The sequence below is a fragment of the Siphateles boraxobius genome, unplaced genomic scaffold (assembly GCF_051911475.1).
Source record: "Siphateles boraxobius isolate OS27281-9 unplaced genomic scaffold, OSU_SipBor_1 41, whole genome shotgun sequence".
Lineage (NCBI taxonomy): Eukaryota > Metazoa > Chordata > Actinopteri > Cypriniformes > Leuciscidae > Siphateles > Siphateles boraxobius.
The window spans coordinates 39094876-39113272 of NW_027509042.1; the positions used below are offsets into that span (position 1 = coordinate 39094876).

Consider the following 18397-nt stretch of genomic DNA (forward strand, 5'->3'; position numbering starts at 1 on the left):
GACTATGTGCAAGTGCCAAAGCACTATATAATATCTGGTCTGGCATGGCTCTGAGTCTGTCATGTTCCAATTTAGAAAAGAAAAACACTGAAAAACATACACTGACACACTTCAAATTACACATCTGTGCATGTAACGGTCATACAATAATGGATCTGAGAGAAGAACCAGTACACAAGTAGTATTCTTGCACAAAGCTCAAATCCTTAATGGAAAATCAGGAATGGAAATGTAATGGTTCAAGAGAACATTTTATACAGTAGAAATGATGTCCAAATTCCTGTTGAATGCAATGTTGTTGAAGAGTAAAGGTTTTCCTTTTCTCGAATGGGATATTTTAAAATAAAAATATACTATAAATGTAATCTCAATTATTTTATTGAAATATATAGTTGTTGTATTGTAATATATCGTTAGTTTATTGAAACGAAAGGCTGGAATACACACGGCTTTTAAAATCTGATTTTAAAACACTAGGCATCATACACTTGGCGACTGGGGATCACAACTACCAGACTTTCAAATTGTTCTGAACACAAAAAGACAGCTTCGGTTTCAGTAGCGACACATCTTACACTACGATATGTTTACTGAAACTGCCTAAAAATATCAAACATTTTGATGTCCACCGACTGGATGGAATCATAGTCTGAAGATTCAAAATCGGAGTCTGTGCCCATCATACACTACACTATTTCCTGTCAAATCCGTCCAAATCTGCAGACTGGCACAGACTCTCGCCAACTATTGTGAAGTCTTCTAGACGGCAAATCAGTTCAGAAATCTGAGCAAAAGCCGTGTAGTGAATTCCAGCCTATAGTTGCAAAAATGTCTAATTTCACACTTCCATAACTTAGATCAGGGTTCTTCATTCCTGGTACCGGAGAGCCCCTTTTCTTGGATGTTTAGTTCCAGCTCTAATTACTGGGGAACACACATCAATAAACTAATTAAGGTCTTTGGGTTTTCATAAAAATACATCCAGGTGTTTTGGAGCAGGATTAGTACTAAACTACTGGAAAGTGGCTCTCCTGGACCAGAAATGAGGAATCCTGACATAGATGAACACACGTGACCGGCCACATTTATTATACCCTGTTGGCTAAACAGAAATTTGGCCTGTCCAATCATGGAGATGCCAACAAGAACTAAAAAATGAGAAACAAAGGAGGCAGTGGAAGGATGTGGCAAATTTGAATGTATTGTAATATTCTCCAAAGCACTGTTAGCCATTTCACATGCAAAAAGCCATTTACATTGAAGAATTAAAAAAGCAATACATTATTAAAAATAAATAAATGAGAAAATAAATAAATAAATAAATTCATTTTCATGTGTCAGAGAGAATGTGGAAAATGTTAATGAAAAAGTGAAAATAAAATGATAAAGAATGTATTAAATGAATATGGGAAAGAACAAAGGCTGTTGAAGGATGGGGCACATTTATTATAATATTCAGCGAAGCACTGTTACTCATTTCACATGCAAAAAGGAAATTTACATTGAATTTGTCTTGAAAAGTGAAAATAAAATTATAAAGAATGTATTAAATGAATATGGGAAAGCATAAAATGATTTAGTATGATTTATAAGCTGTTTTCCTCATGGGGACCAAAAAATGTCCCCACAAGGATTGCTAACTTTATGGGGACATTTTTTTCCTGTAACATAGTTTTCCTAAACCACACACACACACACACACACACACACACACACACACACACACACATGCGCGTACGATCAACGCCCACAGACGGAGGCCATCACCTTGGAAGCGATATGAAGAACTGAGTGCTTTAGCTCAATAATGCTAGCGATGGCTTCCATTATGAGCCACTATCACAGTAACATAACCTTCACACTCACAGCAACATGCTAACTGACTTTTGACCAGTCCCTTTCCTTCCTCTCTCTTTCTTTGCTTTTCCACCTACCAATTCATTACTGTATCTAAGAGCTCTGATTAATTCAAACATCTTCCTCCAATGCGGTTCCCAACACATCTCAGATAGTCTATAGTCAGATAATGTGTGTAATTTGGCAGGTGTATGTATGTATGTGATAGTTTGTATGAGTCATGTGGATTCATCTCTAATGTATTAGAGACTTACAGTATAAGAGACTTGCTTTTTATACAGTATTGCTTTTTTAGTACAGGACATGTTTCTTGTTTTTTTTAATTATGGGATACAGTGACCCCTTTAGGTAATCAAGGTAATATCACTTTATTTAAAGTTCCCCAACAAATGCCATGATGAAACAAATGAAAGCTGTTAATTTGTTTGCTAATTATGTTTTGACCTTTTTTGACAGCACTGTGCTACACTCAAATTTGTTAATGCATCCTACAAAATGAGATTTCTTTAAAGGATCCACCATTGCATCCACCATGTTTTCTGACACCCCTAACTCGGAAACTCTGGGATAAAAAAATTAATAAAACATTGTGGTGCTGTTCGTCTCGTAAATATCTTTCTAACATGACTTGAATGCGCCATATAGCTTGGCACATTAGTCTATATTGATGTGCTGGTGTGCAAGTGTGAATATTTCATCTGTTTAATGTTGCTCATCCAGTCATAATGTATTACTCTTGTGTCTTTTGTTTTTATTCGTTACATATTGTGAAGCTATTTCGGCACTAATGCCAAGCTTATCGTTCATTTGTTATTAATAATCCTATCTTCTGATTTGGATCCATAAAACTGAATCTAATGAGTTAATTTAGGTAAAATTCAAGGTAAAATTTTTTTTAGGTAAAAAATCTAATGAGATGAAGTTCCTTTCATTTTTAAAGTTTTTAAGACACTACATTATTGAACAGACATTACTACATTATATATAGTAGCATTTTTTGAACTATAAAACTAAATTGTAATATAAATCATTAACACTCATTTTCTCTCCTCACACACACACACACACACACACACACACACACACACACACACACACACACACACACACACACACACACACACACACACACACACACACACACACACTACTTCAGTTGTACTTTTAGATATTTTTGATATCTCATATTTATAAAAAAATATGAAAATATTGGTAGCTACTTTCTCTCATTTAGGTTAGCTCATTTTTATTGGTCAACATTAATAGATTAGCTAACATGACCTACCAATAAGCAAGTTGATAAAAAATACTATACATTGTTTTTTCATGTTAGTTCAGGGTGCCTAAACTAAAAGTTAACAGATTAATTTCCTGATTTAAAAAAACTGTATTGCGTAATAAATGTTGAAGTTAGCCTTGGTTTTCTCAAGCTGCCTTGCGCGCAGCGCGATTTTATTCATGCTGCTAGGCAGTCTGGATTCCATGGACCAGATTTTCGCCTCAGCGAGGGGACAAATCACAGAACGGGGAGGGAGCAGCAAGACGATGACGGCTCTGTGTTTTTTCCAATAAAAACATGTCTGTAGAGTCTCCATATATACCTTCTATATATTCCATTGTTGTTTTGTATGGTTTCGCGGGCTATGTGACGTCAGAGCTCGTAACTGGGAGTACATCGATCTAGTACGAGTTCACGGGTGGGAAGTCATGAGTTTGACTGCCGTTCCAGTGCACTTTAATGGGTATAAGATTGGAAAAACACGGGTTACAGGTTGCCTGGAACGCAGCATATGTCTGACGTTAGCCAGGCTATGTTATAGTTAGCATTAGCTAAGAAAGGGCTCCAGACTGCAACTAATTGGTCGCATTTTGCGACCATTTTTCATGCCGGTGCGACCAAATATTTATTTAGGTCGCACTGGCGCGACCACAACGTTGCCGAGCAGCGAATGCAAACAAAATGAAAGGGGAACAAAATTACGCTACTCATTTCACAGAACTTTTATTAGTTCGGACCAATAATAGAGAGTGCAGCACCCCGAACTTGACAGTTGCGGGCCGACACATTTTTTGGTCATCCTTCAAAGATTGTCCTAAAAACTAAAAATGTAAAGATGTAGGAACTCTTATTTAAACACTTATTTAAAATTAAAATAAATTACCATTGTAAACAGTATATTTTCACTCCCTAATATAATTTTTTTTACTCGTTTTGCTTTTTCATTTATATTAAGACATTATGAATGATAATAATTAAAGTTAATTTCATCTACAGCCTAAATTAAGCTCAGTGCTTTATTGTCAGCCGCAGTGCTACCAGATATGTGTTGTAGAGCTCACTGTATCGGTGCGGCTGCCCTCAAATGCTAGTCTGGAGCCTGTGAACTTAAAATAAAACTGCACATTGTAATATCTGTACGCTAAGTCTATTATTAAAGACTTTGTCTGTATTTTATTTTGGGGGAAATTTGAATAATTGCATTGCAAGCTGATTTAAGGTGTGCCCCTAAATTTTCTGCTTGCGCTCCTAAAAATTTCAGTCAGGGGCAACAGCGCTCCTAGTAAAAAAAGGTTAGTCTGGAGCCCTGTAAGATTAAAGCAACACTATGTCGTTTTTGCGGTTTTTGCTCTCGGGGTCCCCCTACAGTTGGGAAACAGTATTGTCTTCTACTACTGTCATGAAATTTCGTCATGCTTACATCAGGGATACACGTGCATTTGTTGACAAGCCGATACTGTCTTGAGTTCTCGCGAGTTCTCACGTCTTTGGCAGACTGCCAGCGTTGGGTGTGAAATGTCTTCATCCCAGGTACATTGGCATATATTTCACCATGTCATATGAATATAATTTCATGGGTTTTACTTTTTTTTCACACGTCAAAAGATCGCGTAGATCACGTTTACAAGATAGCGTCATTATAGTAGCATATTGGCTACTGTTTTACGTAACGGATATGCTAATTCAATTCAATGTTTCTGTGGTAGGTAATAGCCATATATCGTCAATATTATAATATCAAGCTACCATAGATGAATCTGCAAAATTGAAAATCGATTCGCATTATAGCCTGAGGCAAGACACTTTCACCAGAAAAATAAATAAACTAACATGACTACCAGCCTGCAGACATTAGGATAGTTATCCTGAAAGATTATTTATTATAACCATCTTAAACTAGCATGTTAGTGTTTAACCTTACTAGCTACCAGATTGATAATTCGCTACTCTACTATCATTACTTAATTCATGAAGATAAATGGAGGACCAGGTATATTACGTAACCTTATTCAGCCTTTTACATTTCGCGCAGTAGTCAGCTCCCTGACTCCCTGATTTATTTATAAATTTATAAACACTTTAAAGATGACTGACTGCTGCGCTTGTGAGAGGGTGCGTGTTACTGAAAGAACGAGCATAGAGAGAGAGAGAGAGCCGGTCGCGCGCGCGCGCACTCTCACCATCTTCAAACTGTCTTGCTCTCCCTCAAATATTGATCCTCGTTCGGCCTTTTAATTTGTCACTCTCCCTTTTTCTTTTTTAGTCTCCTCTGACAAAACCTTTGCCTTCTTCCTTTTAGTTGTTGCTTCGGCCATAACAACAACATGGGTATCAAACGCTAGTTGGGCTCTCACGTCAGAATTTGAGGAAGTTGGGGGTGGTGGGGGAAGTGACGTATGCCGTAAAGCAGTCGAATTTTGTAGTTTTTTTGTGCTCGGGTTAGTTACATAGTGCCAGTAAAAGCGATACAGACACTGTCAGGCTATGGCAGACGTGTCATTCAACCTCTTCTAAGTCAATGTACCATCTCAAGGGTCTTGGAAATATATTATTAAGGTTTAAATACAAATGTATATTGTTAAATTTTCAATAACTAATGTTTTTAACAAATGAAACATTATTAATGTTAAGTGTTACTCCTACTGTTACTTTTTGGCTAGCTTGCCCATCACTTCTGTTCCTGTGGTAATTACAGAAGCTGTAGTGTTGGACCTGAAGCTTTTCATAAGCTATATAACATTGAGACCAGGCTAGAAGATGACTTGTGGCTCCGCTCTGAGTGCTGGGACACCGTGAGGGATACAGTTCTTCAGAGCAGGAACAACAATATGAGAGATAGATGAGAGCAGTTACAGTAAATGGAGGAACAGGAAGAAAGAATTTCTCTTAATGACATGTTTTAATATCCTCGTCAAAAAGCGGCTGCTGGCTGAAGATGTATGAGGAAACAGCGGCTATATCATATTTCCTTCCTCTCTATTCATTCTTCACCTGCTATTATCCATTTTCTTATTTAAGCCTTACAATTTTTTTATATCTTCCTACTCAGTCTTTCATTCATCTCTCCGTTCTGTCAAAACGCTCATCACAAATGCTCTGTTTTTTCTGCTAATATTGGCCTAGATTGTAGAGCTGCATGATTAATCGTTAAAAGGTCGCAACCTTGATTCATAATCACGATCTCATTCCTAAATGACACAGATTCACCTATAAAACGTGTCTATTTAAACCTTTGACAAAATCACAGCGGAACATTCAAATCTGCATTGGCGCTGCTGGTGACCCAGAGAGAGAGAGAAAGAGAGAGAGTATTTTCAACCAAAAACAGTATCATTATTTCTGTGCTTCAAATATTCTTATTATCACAGAAGTAGGGATAAAAGTTTATAGTTCGGATATAATCACTGATGTCTACGGTAGTGAACAAAACGGAATAAATCACTTGAACTTGAACGGAACTTGTCAAAATGATTGTATCATTACATCATTACACCACCAGGGGGCGACAAGTGACTGTTAAAAATGTATTTGTCATTGAATCATTAATTCAAGAGATTCGTTTAAAAAAAAAAAGAAGCTGATTCATCCAGTGATGAAACAAGTGAAATATTTATGAGTGAGTCATTGAATTATTCATTCAAACATTTGATGAATTATTCATAATATCGTTCATTTAAAAAAAAGAATTCATTCAGATTAGTTAAACATTTTAAGTAGATTGCAGCAATTAACATTTAGTTTTTGTTCAATTAACATTTATTGTATTATGGTAGTTGCTGATCATTGTACTGATTATTGCTGATTATTGTTGCTGAAAAATGTCTCATGAGAAAACATAACTATTTTATGAGGTGGTGGCCTAACTGGAGCAAGCAGATTGTAAGAAAACGTATGTATAAGATTGTACAAATTCATTCAAATTAGCCACCAAAACGAATTTACAAATTGCCATAAGAGTGTGTTGAAAATTAATTTAATTAATTTATTTATTTATAATTTTTTATTATTATTTATGGTTTTAATATAGTATGTTAAAGGGATTGTTCACCCAAAAATGAAACTTCTGTCATAATTTACTCAACCTCAGATTTTGTTATTTTGAAGAACGTTGATGTCCGAACAATATGGACCATTGACATCCATTGTATGGGAAAAAACACTCAAAATATCTTCTTTCATGCTTCACCGAAAGAAGGTCAAGAAAGAAAGTCATATAAGGCTGAACTATCATGTCAGTATAAAAATAAAATAAAATAAATACTATAGTATTAGATGTTTGTTGATAGTCTAAGGTAAATGTGGTTCCATATACATTTTCCTGGTATAAACATTTATGAATTAGCATGCTTCTTCATTACAGAAGTCCACCCAACTTCACTGCAATGTACATATCAGTGGACATTTCCGACAGATTCAGTGTGTTCTGGTTCATTAAATCGCCTTGTCCTGTTTATGGCTGACTTCCTGTGATTTATAAATCACACTAGAGATTTCAAACTTTGAAAGAGTCACCCTCCCTCTCGTGTCTTTGTCCTTCTCACTTGTGCTCTCTTTTCCCCTCAGGCCATTAGTCAGCAGTTCTGTGTTGGTGTGAGTGTGTGTTTCCAGTGATTTTACAGTGTGTTTTCTGTGTGTCAGTTGTGTGTGCGTGTGTGTATTCAGATAGATGGATAACCTCTTGTTTAACGGCTGATGTAAATAACCTCTATTTGCTTTGGCTTGATATACGAGTGAAACCGGTTCACCTTCTGTGTTCTTGCCTCTGGGTGACCAGCTTCCTCCAGGCGCCACACCACAGCTGGCCACAACAACACCAGCGGTCTTGTGTTCCTCCCCGTGTGTGTGTGCTGTAGAGTCACGGTCAGGTGTTATGCCAGCCATTATTTCACTGTTCGCTATCTGCAGTCATGTACACCCGAACAGATGTCTTGTGTTTCAGAGCGCCAATGTAATTAAAGTTTGTCCTCATCTGATCTCGACCATTAAACATTTACAACAGAAACATGCATCTGTGACACCTGTGCCTCTTTCTCTCTTTACAGTGCAGCAGTGACTATGCTCCAGTGTGCGGATCTACCGGCGAGAGCTATGAGAACCACTGTCTCCTGCGCAAAGATGCCTGCAAATTGCAGAGAGAGGTGCTATTGGTGTCAGAGGGCGCCTGCCCTATCGGTACGTCCCTGTGTTTTAGAGGTGACTGTGTGTGTGCTGATGAATGCAATCTTTAACCCTTTTTACAATAAGGTTCTATTTGGTATCAGGAACTAACAATAAACAATACTTTAATACTCTCATACTAATACATTTTTTAACATTTCAAGTTTCAAGTTTTGTATAAATTTACATTTGCTAATGTATTATGGAAAAAAAAACTGTATTTTGTGAATTAACTTTAACCTAGATTGATAAATGCGATTAAAATATTGTTCTTTAACATTTTACTAATGTTAACTAATTGTACCTTATTGTAGTGTTACCAAATTATTAAGAAATAAACCAAATCTTAATCATTTGTTTTATTTTGTTGTCCAGTGAAACTGTCTAATCATTTTTAAAACATGATACATTTATTTGAGAAGCAAAAATCATTAATACTTTTCAATATGGTTCTGTTTGTTAATGCATTAGGTATCTTGAACCAACAATGAATAATACTTTTACAGCATTTAGCCTATTAAATAATAAAGTTAATTTTAAATTCTATGTAAATTCTCACTTATGCATTTTTTAACATTTCAAGTTGTATACATTTATATTTGATAATATATAAAAAAACTGTATTTTCTATGAATTAACTTTAACCTAGATTAATAAATTTTGTTCAAATATTGTTCATAATTATTTTCTATTGTTAACCAATTGTACCTTATTGTAGTGTTACTAAATCTTTAGAAAATAAAATAAAATAAAATATGCTTTTGTATTGTTGTCCATTGAAACCTATCTAAAAATCTTTAAAACAGGATACATTTATTTGAGAAGCAAATCAGCCATAAAGACATGTTTTCAATGAATATCTTAAACTGAGTTTATTTTTCTTACAATTTATTCCTTATGTTTCTTTTTTGACTCACAATGTACCCAAAACACAAGTTTGTACAGTAAAAAGGTATGCTTATAAACATGAAAAAAAAAGCGTTAAGATTAGAAAAATGTTTTAAGGGTGTATACATATTGGATAGACTGGAATACAAGACAAAAATTATGTTTGTTTGTTTCAAATTGAGATTTGACATCAATTAAATTCGACTCCACATTATAGAAATGGACTGTGGCCATAGTGAATTCTGAATGCAACTTCCCAACCAACTAACCAACCAACAAATAAATACATACATACAGTCCATGCATAAATAAATGTATGTATGTATGTATGTATGTATATCTTTAATAATAAAGTTGCACAAGGGAATTTTCTCAGTCATTTTGCACATTTAAAGAACTGGTGTTCAAATAAGTGGCAACAAATTCAAAGATAAATTTAACTGCAAACTCCCATTAGCACGGAGAAGTGATATGTCCACGTGCCCTCGACGCTCAATCTGAGTTCTGACTTGTGGCAGTACTCGGGTTCCTTAGAGCCACACCACGGATGAGATGACAGTGATTATTAGCTAAGGTAATGATCATTCACTGACGGCTAATGGTTTGTGGGAGTGACGAATGCACCTGGTGTTGGGTGAATACAGAACGACACGGTTGGTTCAGAATATTAATGCTGATTATGACAGTGAGATTGGGATATACACTCACCAGCCACTTTATTAGGTACACCAGTTCAACGGCTTAATGCAAATTTTAATCAGCCAATCTGATGGCAGAAACTCAATGCATGTAGACAAGGTCAAGACAATCTGCTGAAGTTGAAACTGAGTATAAGAAAGGGGATTTAAGTGACTTTGATCGTGTCATGGTTGTTGGTGCCAGACGGTCTGAGTTTTTCAGAAACTGCTGATCTGAAATGGTCTGAAAAAGAGAAATTATCCAGTGAGCAGCAGTTCTGTGGGATACAATGCCTTGTTGATGCCAGAGGTCAGAGTAGAATTGCTAGACTGGTTCGAACTGATAGAAAGACAACAGTAACTCGAATAAACACTTGTTACATCCAAGGTCTGCAGAAGAGCACTTCTGAACACCCAACACGTCCAGCCTCGAAGTAGTTGGGCTACAGCAGCAGAAGACACACCGGTCAGATAAGAACACGAAACTGAGGCTACAATTCCCATGGGCTCACTAAAATTGGACAATAGAAGATTGGAAAAAATGTTGCCTGATCTGATGAGAATTTGGCGTAAACAACATGAAAGCATGGATCCATCCAGCCTTGTATCAAACGTTCAGGCTGATGGTGGTGGTGTAAAGGTGTGTTTAAATATTATCTTGGCCCACTTTGGGCCCGTTTGTACCAATTGAGCATTGTTTAAATGCCACAGCCTACCTGAGTATTGTTGCTTATAATGTCCATCCCTTTATGACCACATCATAATGTGCCCATTATGTCCATCTTAATGCCCATCTTCTGATGGCTACTTCCAGCAGGATAACACAATTTTAGTCACAAAGCTCATATCATCTCAAACTGTTTTTTTGAACATAGTGAGTTCACTATACTCAGATGGCCTCCACAGTCACCAGATCTCAATCCAATAGAGGTGGGATGTGCTGGAACTGGAGATTCGCATCAGCCAACAAATCTGCAGCAACTGCGAGATGCTATCGTCAATATGGACCAAAATCTCTGAGGAATGTTTCCTGCACCTTGTTCCAGTATCTTCCATTAAGAATTTAGGCAGTTCTGAAGGCAAAAGGGCATCCAACCCAGTTCTAGCAAGGTGCACCTAATAAAGTGTCTAGTTAGTGTATAATAATCTTTAAAAACAAAACAAACAAAAAAACAGGGAAAAATTGTTAATGTACAGTATGAGTATAGAGCTATAAAATTGAATGTGAATTGTATAGTCTAACTTCAAAGGCTTGAATGACATGATGTTTGAGTTCATATTAAAATATCTTGGTTTTGATTGTAGACATTCTGGCAAATCTGAGCACAGTTTGTGACATTGGTGAGATCACTTCTGAAATTTGGATTTCACGGCTATGAATCAGTGTGAAAGTTCAACACACACCTGCTGTTGCAGCTCCACTCACACGCTGCTAATGTGTGTGGTTTGAAACAGGCTGTGAGGATTTAAATAAAAGCTCAATTTATTACTGAAAAAACATGAAAGATATTCATTTCAAAAATGTTTTACTTTTGCAGAGACATTTTGCGCAGGTTACAGTTTGTTTTGCTGAGGGAGACAGCTGAGATACAGGTTTGACTGACATTCTGACAGTGTGACACTTCAGGTGATGTTGTGATGGCAGGCAATTCCAGCCCATCTCACCTGGTACAATATTACAGTGGAAGAGAAAAAGAGAAGCAGTGCACAGTGCTGACAGCAGACACCGGTGGTGAAGATACTGATACTCCAATGTTCGCTGGAATTGAATCTTTAAATAACATTTAATACCAGAAACGAATCTTGTTTGTTTTCAGTACTTCACAGTTCACACGTTGTTTTCACTCTCTTTTCAGTCTCTTTTTTCACCTTTACTTAATTTTCTGATAAATTATCTGAGAGACACAGCTTTCTGAAGGCAATTCAGAAAAGCACGATCGTGCTTGTGTACTGCTATAATGGCAAATGACTTCATTCCAGCTTTTGACATTTTTCTCACACAGATACATATACACTACTCATTAGAGGTGACTTCCTGTGAGGACACACACACACACACACAGTATTTTGGTCCTTTTTTGTCCTCTGTCTCTAGATTGGCCCAAATTTAGTCCTTTTATTAAATGAGGAATGCGGCTAATTTAATCGAGAATACAGATACATATTAGGGGTGTAACGGTACATTCCTTGTGACTGACTGTATTCGTCGTCTGACTGTATGCACCGAACCATGATGGTTTGGGACGAATACATGTACCCTTACACCCCTAATAAATATAATAATACATATCTAAATATAAAGAGTCTTAAGTTCAGGTGTAGGTTATATAAATATGTTTAAGTATTGATCAGCTTATACTACTGTTTCAGTCAGTAATATTTCTAAAAGAAATAAGAATGATTTCTGAAGGATCATGTGACATTGTAAACTGGAGTAATGATGTTGAAAGTTCAGCTTTGCCATCTCATAAATTACATTTTAAATGATATTTAAATAGAAAACAGTTATTTTAAATTGTAATAATATGTCACAATATTACTGTTTTACTTATTTTGCTCAAATAAATGCAGCTTGGTGAGCCTAAGATACTTCTTTTAAAAACATAAAACAAATATTAAAGACCACTAACTTTTAAATGGTAGTCCCATAAATTATTGAAAATAATATTTGTTTGATCATTTTTTTTTCTTTCAATAACTTGTGTAATAGGTTTGTCACTGCATTGTTTTGTCTCTAGCCTTCTTCTAAGGCAAGTTTATAAAAGACTTAACTTAAATGCCCTAATTGAACTAGGGCATAACCCTGGCTTAATCTAAGCCCTGTCTGGTGAACCAAGCCTAGATATCTTTAAAACAAACTGCTTTTCAGGCTAAGTTAATTTTATGTTTGATACAACATAACAAAAAACAGTGGAATTTAGAGTCCCAGCCATGGTAAAAAACCAGCCATCTGTGTGTCTGAGTGTGATGCAGAGATGTGGGGCTGTTCAGAGGCAAAGACAGTAATCAGTGTCAAGTAAAGTGGGCTACATTTCCTCACAGACCACAAATCATTGTGTGTGCTGTGCTACAGTATATGAGTGTACACACATATGTGTGTGTTTGGAGACAGAATAAACACAGGTCACACTGTTCTCAAATTGATCACCCATTACTTGTAAAGAAGAGAAAGATAGCGGGAGCTAGTCATAAATCAGACCCTGTGTGTGTGTGTGTGTGTGTGTGTGTGTGTGTGTGTGTGTGTGTGTGTGTGTGTGTGTGTGTGTGTGTGTGTGTGTGTGTGTGTGTGTGTGTGTGTGTGTTGCTGAGGAAGGGGCAAAGCTGGAGGAAGATGGAATCGGAAAAGTCATCATTAGTATAATCCATCAGAATATCTAGACGCTCCCCACAGAGCAGTATGAGAGAGAGACCGGCAGAGAGAGAGACAGTATGATGTAATACCAAAAGGACAGACCCAGACAAATAATTTGGCTAATTATGGAAGATCATGAGTGCAACGGGGATTGGTCTGATCAGCAAAGGGAACGAGGAATGATCTGGAGAATGAAAATGCAGATTGAAGATGAAGAAATTAGATTCTGAATACATAGAGCCTCTGCCCCTCTCTCTTTCTATTTCAGACAGCAGAAGTGTCACAGGTTCAGTGTAATCTGGTCCTGTAATTGAGTCCCTCATTAAAACTACAGCCTCATGAATATGAACAAGCTGGGCCTCATCTGCATACTTCTGACAATTTGTGTTACCTGTGACCCAGCAGGGGACACAGAAGTTTGGGAAAGAGAAAGAGAGGTGAGAAACTGAAAAGGGTAGAGGACATTGCAAAATATTTATTATTTTATTTATTTATTTATTTTAATAATAAATAAATTGTGTGTTGAATTTACATGATTTAATCATGTATATTGGTTCCACTTGAATTGATTAATAATTGTTTCATTTAACTTCAACACCATAAAATGTTTTTTTAAGTGACCAGATTAGTGATTCACTCTAAGTGATTTTATACTCCCCTGAAATTATTAATTTATTCAGGTTCATATATTTTATATCAAATCACTGAATTATAAAATTGTACTTGCTAGATACGCTTTTATTTTAATTTTATTTTTTTTACTTTTTTCGTAACTACATTCTTTACCACAGTGTTAACCGAGTGTAATTGAACCGGTTCTAATCCCAACATAACTGAACATTAAACACCATCAAGTCCTGCTAAAAAACACATAAAATATAATTTCAAAATTTTTACTCTCCCCATTCAGTTCCTTTCAGGACATGCTGGGATATATAGTTTCACTAATGTCAACAACAAAAATTCTGTTGAACATAATTGATTGGTTCTGTCAGACGCTGGTTGTATGAATCGCGTGACGAAGGAGAACAACAAAAAAGGGTCAAAAACAGTCTTATTATATCCACAATGAACATTCAGGAGATTGCAGGATAAATAAAACACAACCACGTTGGCATAGACAATACCGGACAAAGGAACAGAATGAATCTCAGGGCTTAAATACATGGGGAAACGTAACCAAGGTACATAAACAGGTCTGTGGAAATTTACAGCCAGGGAAACTAGCTAGGAACTCAGGCAGACAAAACAAGAACACATCAGTGACAAGAAAAACTCAAAAAGACTACACATTACATTATGTGTAAATATGCACCAAGGCTGCATTTTTAAACAGTAAAAACAGTAATAATGTGAAATACAATTACAAAAATTAGTAGTGCTGTAGTTTTCCATGTATGTTGACTTTCCTGTCCTCTTTATGGTATGATTCTATTCATTTAAAATAAATGGTTATTTATATAAGTTAATTAAATGCTTTGATATTATTAAATTCATAGTTTGCCATCTATTTGCCTACTAATTATATTATTACATTCTATTATTACATCTATTATGCCATTATTACATTTTAATAGTAGAATAATTTGTATTATTAATAATAGATCTAGTTCAGTCATTAAACTATTTGATAGGTCCTTCACATGCAATCTGTTAGAAATCGCATCATTACAGCATGGCACAAGCTGATTAGCCTCTGCTGATCCTGCAGCCAATGAGATTGCTTGTTGAACATTTAAATAGTTTGGTTACATTTTTGCTGTAAGCTAGTCCTGCAGCACGCTCTCAGATTTTGTCTGAAATCCTCCACCCCACCTGCCTAGATCTGCTAAAGGATATATGTATATCTATTTATGCAGCAGCATATGTCTGTGTATCTATTAGCGATAGCAAGTCCATGCTTGCTCTGCAGTAGCAGAAATATTCAACAGCAGCAGCGTAATCCGCTAAGACTAAACATTGTCATTTTCAATAACATGCTACAACTATTCAGAGAGATGTCATGATTGAACTAAAGCTAATTATTTTGCAATAATGACCAGCTGGCTCTACATTATCCCTAACTTAGGGTACGTTTACATGACAATGATATGCTTAAAACTGAGAAGTTTTTCCTTTGAGTTTTACGTGTACAGATGATACCATTGTCAAAATGATCCCTTTTCACACGGATCCGCGAAAACAACTAAAAACCCTCTATTCTGCCACCAGGCCATTAGATGGCGATGAAACACTATAGACTGAACACGTAATACGCATGTGCATGACGTCATCGCCTTCAGAGATTCGCGTTTTTGTTGTTTACACGGAGATCATTTTCAAAAACTTGCACTTTGAAACCCGGTTTTCAGGCACCCAAAACGTTGTTGTCGTGTAAACGACAGTTGAAAACGTGTCGTGTGAACAGCCCCTTAAAAGTGTTAAGATTTTTAAAAACAAGACAAACCATACTGGTTTAGAAAAGTATTTCTGCACTAGAGGAGGAGAGGCACAGTTTGGAATTAGAGGAATAACACATTAAGGCCTCGCCTTCCTGTGGCCATCTCAAATGAAGATTTATATTTGTTCTGGGCGGGGAATAATTGGTGGGGTGATTGATGGGAGGGCACAGAGCTATAAGCTGCTCCTCTCCATCATAACAAATTGATGAATGTCAGATTTTCCCAAAGCTGCCGTCAAGCCCAGGGGCGGATGGCGAGAAAGACGGAGAGCGAGAGAACATAGTACAGTCTAGTCATAGCGGCTGTGCCCTTGAACTTGAGAGAGAGAAAGTGGGGTTGTCTGGGGCTACTTTTTGTTTTCACCTCAAATGAAACCACAAGAACTCCATTATTTATATTTTGAGAGGTACAGATGCAGCCGGAGGGCAGATTTATAAGTGTTAAAAATTGGAAATGAGGTGACAGCCAGCCTCCCTCCCCTTCCTCTCTAATGTATACATTTCCCTCGATAATTCTTGTTCTTTCACCCTCTAGTTCTCAGTTCTACAGATTCCTAACCCACCCTTTAAGTCCTGGGAATGTTCTAGAATTTTGAAGCCTCTGATGTACGTTAGGTTTCTATAAATGCCTCTTTTAAGTAGGGCTTGGGAAGGAAGTGCACTGTGCCACATTGACTTTTGTTTTGCATGATGTCTGTGATATTGCTTCTATTGTTCTCCTGTGCGCTGTCTCTGCAACCTTCACTGACTCAGATAAAGATTCATAAGACATAAGGTGGCTATTGGGAAAATGGCACAACAGGTGAATTTGTATTTTTGTAATCTAAGCATAGGCAGATACCATCTAACCTACAAAGTGACCGTTTCATGTGGACGTTTGATCTATAAGCTTATTCAAGTGGCGTAGCTCAAATCTGCGGGCGGTGGGAGAGAGGGGTGGATAATTATATAACATATTTAGCTATATAAATTGGTTAAAATGAATAAGATGCCATGAATAATCATAATAATTAAACTTAATAAATACAAAGATAAACACATTATTGTCAATAATTAATAAAAACAAAACTATCACATTAATTTAAACTGGCCCAATTGGTCGTATTTGGGATGTTCCACCCAAAAATGAAAACTCTCTCATCATTTACCGTCCCAGATGAATATACCTTTCATTATCAGATGAATACAAATAAAGATTTTTATAATACATGTAATACTAGTGTATGGGACCCCCAAAGTTTACACTTCAAAACCACACAAAGTGAACACGATGGTAGTCCATAAGTTTATTAAGAATCAATAAAGCAAAATGATAGGTGTGTTAATGCTAATATTTTGTTAATATTTTAAAATGCTAATATTTTTCGTATGACAGTTGGCCTGAATGTGTGTGTTTTTTTAGGTCAAAATGTTATAAATATTAGTATTTTTCTAAAACACCTTTCATTTCGCTTTAGAAGACATCGATTCATCAACTAGGGTCGTATGGATTACCGTCTTGTTCACTTTGTGTGGTTTATGAAGCGTCAACTTTGGGGGTCCCATTTTTTATATATATATTTTTTTAAATCTTCGTTTGTGTTTATCTGAAGAAAGAAATCCAAATACTTCTGGTGAGAATTTTTTTTTATTTTGGGTGGAGTAACCCTTTAATATTGACATAATGCAATTTAAATTTTCAATAGACATTATCCCTCTTTTTGATTATTAGTTAAACTACAGCATTTTTCTTTTCATTAAAAAAAAACAAACACTTTGCTTAGTGAGCAAAGAGGGTTCAAAATCCCAACCTAATTAATTTTAATAAAATAAAATTGCAACTGAACTTGACAGCCAGTAATCAATAAGCAATTTTGTGTTCCACAAGAAAAAAGTTAGACACAATGTGCACGGCTAGATAGATGATGACAGAATTATTAATTTAATGCAAATGATTTGCAAAAAAAGCAACTCGATTAGACCGATGGATTTAGAGGTGTGAATGGTTGTGTCTATGAGTGTGCAATCTAATTACCAAATATATTGTCATTTTCTTTGTAAGTTGCATTCAGAATTGGTTCACAAACACAACTAAATCCATTTGAATGGACACGACACTTCTGTTCCAATCCTGACCATCTGTTTTTCTGCTTTGTAGATGCTGGTTCTGGATCTGGGAATGATGGTGAGTATTTTCAACTCATCTCTAATTAATATGGAGCTTTACAATAATGATCTCATATCTCGCTTTGTCTGTTCACATCCGCACACACATAGATGCTTATACTGAGTTCGGATGACAGCAGCTTCTGTCCGCCTCTCTTGATAGATGGGAATGTGCCAGCAGTACTTATGATGTGAATCCAGGATGAGGAATTTCACTCTAGAACATGGCTAATTAAAAAGAGATACAGGATGGGGTGATGGGAAGATCTAAAAAGAGAGAAGAAAGAGAGAGGGAGGGATGCTCTGAAGTGAGGGATGACATATCTATTCTGAAATATTAGAAAAGTTTGACTGATCAAACGGGAATAAATATGAAACAAGGAATGGAGAGAGAGAGAAACTGTGAAATAGGCATTTTACTACTTACCAAGTCTCATGTTTATAGCAGAACATAATTTGCATTTTGAACAAGTTTTGTGTAAAAATGTTTTCACTTTTGATAAATTATGTGTATAAAGTATATATAAATTATATATAGTATGTGTACTGTGTGTGTACACAAGTATTGCATACAGTGAATACACATTCTCAGAAAAAAGGTA

At 36.1% G+C, this 18397-nt stretch overlaps 1 protein-coding gene across 2 annotated transcripts in view; it reads left to right on the top strand.

The window, feature by feature from the left end:
• tmeff2b (transmembrane protein with EGF-like and two follistatin-like domains 2b) overlaps positions 1-18397 on the top strand; it is an 83763-nt gene that overhangs the window by 20683 nt on the left and 44683 nt on the right. Inside the window, exons 3-4 of one of the 2 annotated variants that reach the window (XM_077199591.1) lie at positions 8179-8308; positions 17788-17814. In XM_077199591.1, coding sequence (XP_077055706.1) covers positions 8179-8308; positions 17788-17814 — 157 coding nt within the window. Of the gene's footprint in view, positions 1-8178; positions 8336-17787; positions 17815-18397 lie in introns of both variants that reach the window. The other variant, XM_077199592.1, reaches the window with a different exon arrangement.